General features: G+C 51.7%; 1 protein-coding gene across 1 annotated transcript; it reads right to left on the bottom strand.

The window, feature by feature from the left end:
• Positions 1-1,347: 1,347 nt before the first annotated feature.
• Positions 1,348-6,386, bottom strand: LOC122102812 (sulfotransferase 6B1-like; the record flags this gene model as incomplete). The annotated part of the gene is made up of 3 exons (XM_042673498.1): positions 6,242-6,386; positions 4,475-4,659; positions 1,348-1,474 (listed from the first exon to the last, which is right to left on the bottom strand). Coding segments are annotated over exons 1-3 (457 nt in total), but the record flags the coding sequence as incomplete, so codon positions are not given.
• Positions 6,387-6,600: the final 214 nt, after the last annotated feature.

Raw genomic sequence — 6,600 nt, 5'->3', positions numbered from 1 at the left:
GTTCAAGGCCAGCCTGGGCAGGAAAAGTCTGGGAGACTCCTAAGCTCTGACGAATCATCATAAAAATCCAGAAGTGGCGCTGTGGCTCAAGTGGTAGAGCACCAGCCTTGAGCTGAAGAGCTGAGGGACAGCGCCCAGGCCCGGAGTTCAAGCCCCACGACCAACAAAAAATAAAATAAAATAAAGTAGCACAGGAAATCAAGGCCAAAAAAGAGAAAGTTACAAGAGGAAAAGGAAAACCAACTAAAAGAGTTGAACACAGATTTGTTTCGCTGAGCCAATCATCTCGCGTATTGCCAGGACTCGAGCTACAGTTATCGCCTGACTTGAAAAGCTAAGGTGTATTCATTTATATTATCAGAACAGCCTTTGATTAGATAAATGCGGTGTTGTGTCCCTCGGCTCACCTGGCTTTGTAATCTAACTCAGCAGGATTGTCCACACCGGCAGATGCGTACAGAAGATCAGAACGTCTCCGTTATACAATGGCTCCACAGATAAGAGCACTTTCATGAGCAGCTATTTTTAAAGTTCTGTGTGCTTTGTTGATTGCCACTGGTTCTATCTGTCATTACATAATTTGAGCATCTAAATAATCTTAAAAAGAATATATATTTATAGATATAGAAATATATTCACATAACATAAATATATGACATGGAATATATAATAATAAATACAAATAATATAAATATTTCTATTTCTATTGTATCTATAAATATATATTGTTTTTAAGATTATATTAGGCATATTCTTATTTATTTTTTTCTGGTCCTGGAGTTTGAACTCAGGGCCTGGGCGCTGTCCCTGAGCTCTTCAGCTCAAGGCTGGTGCTCTACCACTTGAGCCACAGCGCCACTTCCGGTTTTCTGGTGGTTCATGGGAGATGAGAGTCTCACAGACTTTCTTGCCTGGGCTGGCTTTGAACTGTGATCCTCAGATCTCAGCCTCCTGAGTAGCTGGGATGACAGGTGTGAGTCACCATGCCCGGCTAAGTCCTGAATATTCTTTGCTGTGTGCAAGAAATATAAGTATTCAGGCCTTCATTCCTGGTATTAACCAAGACTAGCAAAATGATCTATTTTGAAGCCGGGTGCTGGTGGCTCCCGCCTGTCATCCCAACTACTCAGGAGGCTCAGGTCTGAGGATCACGGTTCAAAGCCAGCTCGGGCAGGAAAGTCCGTGAGACTCTCATCTCCCATGACCCACCAGAAAACCGGAAGTGGAGCTGTGGCTCAAATGGTAGAGCACCAGCCTTGAGCTGAAGAGCTGAGGGACAGTGCCCAGGCCCTGAGTTCAAGTCCCATGACCTCCCCCCCCCCCAAAAAAAAATGTTGTTCTATTTACCGTCTCCTCTGAGGAAGAGCTCGAAAAACGCAGCCCAGGTGTCTATGTCCGGAAGGTCGGGGTTGTCTCGATAATAATGGAAGAGAGAAACAGCCGTGTCTTTGGGGTTTCTGACAATGTAGATCATCTGTGGACGAGATAAATTTATTCTGGGATGGAAATAAACTCAGTGAAAGGGAATGGAGCGAACAAGCAAGCCACACAACCGACATTCTCTAAAAAGAGAGACTAACGTTGATGTAGAAACCCCATCTTTCAAAACTCAACAGGAGCGAGTAGCTCCCGCCTGGAATCCCGGCTACTCAGGAGGCTGAGATAGGAGGATCGCGGTTCCGAGTGAGAGAGATCGCCTGGGGCAATCTGTGAGATTCTTATCACCAATGCCCACCCTTGCCTTGTTAGGGGCTAGTGGAGTCTGGCAGGAGCTCAAAAGAAGCTTCTAGAAGCCAGGGTAAGAGGCTGGATTGAGTAAGACCGCTTGCACGTTGCAGGATGGGTACAAGATATTCCCTTGGCCTCTGAATGGCCAGTCAGGGTGGAAGGCCCGGCTCGGGATGATAAGGAGTTGACTTGCTACTCAGTTTTCATGGCTCATCATTTCTCTGTGTGGTGGACAGAGTCCGGGATTGTTTGTCCACATGAAGAAAGCCGGCTCGTCTCGCATGGAGACGTGGGTAAAGGTCAACGGGGTAGAGGACTGGGAGCCACCTTTACCCCTGCCCGCCCTGCAGTGCTCTCTCCAGCCCCAGACCATCGCCCAGGGCTGGCGCTCTGAGCTTTCTCTACTGGCTCTCGACTTGCCCTGGACGCAGAGATCTCCCTGGTCAACATCTACGGGGAAGACAAAGCAAACAAGGGAAGAAGACAGGGGGAGAAAGGCAGCCATCAACCGGGCAGCTCGGTGGGGATCTCTGTCCGTGTTCATCTGCGATCTGGGGCAATGTGGGAAGTTCTGTACCACCACCCCTGCTGGGTAACACAGCCCAAAGACATGGCGACCAAGAAAGCACAACTGTGATTGGAAGAAGCCAGAGGCCTGGGCCTAGAACAAATCTCAGGGGCTCAGCCAGGCTCCCAGAGATGAAGGGCGCAGGTTTGCTCCCCTGGGCAGAGGCTGGATGGACAGTCCATGGGGACAGGACGGGGGACGGGGGGCTGGACGTCACACAGAGCCAGACCCGAGGGGGATGCTGGGAGGGAGCAGCCCTAAAGGCCAGGCCTGTGATCAGAGGAAAGAGCAGCGATCCCACGGACTCGGGAAACGGACACAGAGGCCTGATCCTTCCATGTGGTTCCTGTTCCTTTCTGTCTCCTGGGTGGGTTTCTCTGTCTCTGGGAGGGTGAGGGGGTCACAGAAATGGGGGGACAGAGGGGAAACCGAGGCAGCCGGGGTCCTCACGGGACACCAGGTGGAGAATGAACTCCACCACTGGTGGGTGGGGACGGGAGGGAAACATGGGGGGAGAGCGAGGGAACGGGGGGGCAGGGTCCACAGAGACACGCGCTCATGACCTGAATGATGTCACTGTCACCCCTCTGCCCGCCACCTTTATAGCAATGATAAAAATGTATTTAGGGCTGGGCAGGTGGCTCGCCTGGCATGCAGGAAGTCCTGGGTTCGATTCCTCAGCACCACAGAAAAAGCCACAAGTGGCGCTGTGGCTCAAGTGGTAGAGCGCCAGCCTGGAGCAAAAAGAAGCTCAGGGACAGCGCCCAGGCCCTGAGTTCAAGTCCCAGGACCGACCAAAAAACTATATATATATATGAAGGAAACACAGGCGTGTGGGTAAGGCTGAGGACTCGGGGGGCTGGGGAGGTCTGGCCATCTTGTGGGAGCCGAGGGAGCGCGGGAGCCCCTCCATCCCCGGCCACTTGTAGCTCTAACGTGTGCAGAGTGAGTGTGTGCCTGCTCACCATCGGTGTCTGTGCCTGGAGTTCAAATCCAGAGTGTGATCAGACCTGCCTCTGCTCAGATACCCCCGCTCCTCGCGCTCGCTCGCTCTGTCTGTCTGTCTGTCTGTCTGTCTGTCCCCCCTCTGTTTTGGCTAGGGGGACAAAGAAGAGAATCCTGAACAGAATTTCTCTGTCTCTCTCTGTGTCTCTGTCTGTGTCTTTCTGTCTCTGTCTCTCTGTGTCTTTCTGTCTCTCTGTCTCTGTCTCTGTCTCTCTGTCTGTCTGTCTCTCTGTCTGTCTCTGTCTCTCTGTCTCTGTCTCTTTGTTTCTCTGTCTCTCTGTGTCTGTCTCTTTGTGTCTCTGTGTCTGTCTCTCTTTGTCTCTCTGTCCGTCTGTGTCTCTGCAGTCCCCTCTCTGTCTTGGGACTGGTTTTTCTGGGGTGAACGTGGCAGGCTGGGTGACTCCATGATGTTCTCGGGCTTGGGATGGATGGCTTGGGAGGAAGCGAACCCCAGGCCTTTTGGCCGGGCTGGCGGGGTGCACAGGCCCCGCAGGCCGCCCCGTGGCGGCCAGGCGCGAGTCCCCCTGCCCTTTCCCGTGCAGGGGCCTGCTGCGGCGGCTCCCTCGCGTCCAGCAATTGATTTCCAGAAATTTCCAGGAATTTGGCACCACATGCACTTGCCCTTGCTTTTCAAGCCTCAGTCCTTTTTGATTTTTTTCCCCCTGATCCGAACAGAATGTTCTGGTGTTCTTTAAACACCCATCTCCAAACGTATAACAACAACAACAACAGTGGCAGAAATAACAACAACAATAATAATAATAGTGACAAAACTGAACTTTGTCTCCTACGTTAGGTAGCTACATCCCATGCAGACTGTCCTGCGCATGTCTCTGGAGACTGTAACCAAACGGATCTTATTGGGCATCTGTGAATGTTTAAAACTTGTAATTATCCTTTCTTTCATTTTTGCCTGGGGTAAGATTTGAACTCAGGGCCCGGGCGCCGTCCCTGAGCTCTTTCACTCAAGGCTGGTGCTCTACCACGTGAGCCACAGCGCCACTTCCGGTTTTCTGGTGGTTCGTGGGAGATCAGAGTCTCATGGACTTCCCTGCCCTGAGCTGGCCTCTAGCCGCGATCCTCAGATCTCGGCCTCCGGAGTAGCCGGGATGACAGGCGGAGGCCCGGTTTTATGACTGTCCTGACGCCCGGCCCTGCACCACGGCGCGTTACCTTGCATTGCTTCTGCTTGATGGTCGCGGGCAGGATCTCATAGCTCAGGTGCGTGGGGATGACTCTCCGCTTCGAACACGTCTTCAGCTCTTCGAACTTGGAGACGTCTCCCCGTTCCAGGGGCGACATCAGCGCGAGTCTGGTGCTGGCGATGTTCTCGATGACTTCTGCGACCCAGTGGGTACCTGTGCGCGTGCGCACACACACACACACACACACGCACACACACACACACACGCACACACACACACGCACACACACACACACACACGCACACACACACACGCACGCACACACAGACACACACACACACGCACGCACACACACACACGCACACACACACACACATACACACACACACATACACACACACACGCACACACACACACACACGCACACATGCACACACACACGCACACACACACACGCACACACACACATACACACACACACATACACACACACGCACACACACACACACGCACACACACACGCGTGCACACACACACGCGCGCGCACACACACACACACACACGCACGCACACACACACAGACACACACACACACACAGAACACGGTGGGTCAGCATCAAGAAGTAACGGCATCAAGCAACGAGCAGGCCATAGAAGCAATCAACGCCGTCGTTTGTTTGTTTGTGTTACACACGGTCACTCCTACACCCAACCAAACCTGTGCTAATGCTGGAGGTGTGAGATAATTCTACAGAGTAGACTCAGGAAAACAAGCTGGGCATGGTGGCTCCCGCCTGTCATCCCAGCGACTCAGGAGGCTGAGCTCGGAGGATCGCGGTTCAAAGCCAGCCTGGGCAGGAAAGCCCATGAGACTCTGATCTCCCATGAACCACCAGAAAACCAGAAGTGGCGCTGTGGCTCAAGCGGTAGAGCGCCAGCCTTGAGCTGAAGAGCTCAGGGACAGCACCCAGGTCCTGAGTTTGAGTCCCAGGACTGGCCCCAAGGAAAAGTTTGGAAGAGGAAACGGCTGTTGAACTTACCTGCTTGCTTCCCCGGCTTGCAAGAGTTCTTTGCAGCCCGTGGAGTCTCAGCCTCTTCGACTTGCAGCTCCACACACAGCCTTCCCCAAGTGACTCCATGAACTAACTCCTCCACTATCCCACAATGCCCCTGAGTGCCCGTCCCCTGGCTGAGTCGCTCAGCCCTTCTTCTGTTCCCACAGTGTGCCCTGATCCTCACTTCAAAGTAGTAGTCATCATTCTTCACATGTTGTATATAAATATATATAAATACATATACTTATGAAGACATATGCATGTATCAAGTATATAAAGATATACTTATAAACGCTGTACATAGGCAATATATGCTGTACATATATGAAACATATATATTGTTTTAATCAGTCGTGGGGCTTGAACTCAGGGCCTGGGCGCTGTCCCTGAGCTCTTCAGCTCCAGGCTGGCGCTCTACCGCTTGAGCCACAGCGCCACTTCCAGCTTTCCGGTGGTCCATGGGAGATCAGAGTCTCACAGACTTTCTTTTCTAGGCTGGCCTTGAACCGTGATCCTCAGATCTCAGCCTCCTGAGTAGCTAGGATGACAGGCAGGAGCCACCAGTGCCCGGCTGATCTTTTAACATCATTTTTTTTTTCATTAGCATAAGCAATGGAAAATCCTGAAACAGAGATGTGCAAAAATAATGGCCATGTTCATTATCAGTGTGTGTATATGATATAGATATATAATTATGGATACACTATTCGTATATATTTTAAGTATGAACAGCAGCTCACCCGATTTGGGGTAGGACACCAGAAACACATCATCTTCTCTTGCCTGGAAGGAATCCAAAGAATTCAGCAGCTCCTCGGACGTCAGGGCTGGGTACAGGGTGCCCTTGAACCTGGGAAGCTCGCTCTGCTGGTTCTCGGCTGACATCTTGCGAGGGATGAATCAGGAGCGATCTCCTAGACAGAGCAGACTCTGCCACTGAGCCGATCCCCGGCTAAGAGATCAGGCACGCTGAGAATCTCTGTGCCCGTCTGGCCAACATATAAATACCCTGCTCAGGGCTCCCCAAGAATAATCTTTAAACCTTCACTGAAGCAAAGTCTAGGGTAAAATGCTATCTGAGGCTTTCTGATAATGCTGG

The sequence above is a fragment of the Dipodomys spectabilis genome, unplaced genomic scaffold, assembly GCF_019054845.1.
Source record: "Dipodomys spectabilis isolate Male_0828 unplaced genomic scaffold, ASM1905484v1 ptg000896l, whole genome shotgun sequence".
In the NCBI taxonomy this organism is placed as follows: Eukaryota; Metazoa; Chordata; class Mammalia; order Rodentia; family Heteromyidae; genus Dipodomys; species Dipodomys spectabilis.
The sequence above is the reverse complement of the archived record's forward strand: the minus strand, read 5'-3'. Positions and strand labels throughout refer to the sequence as shown.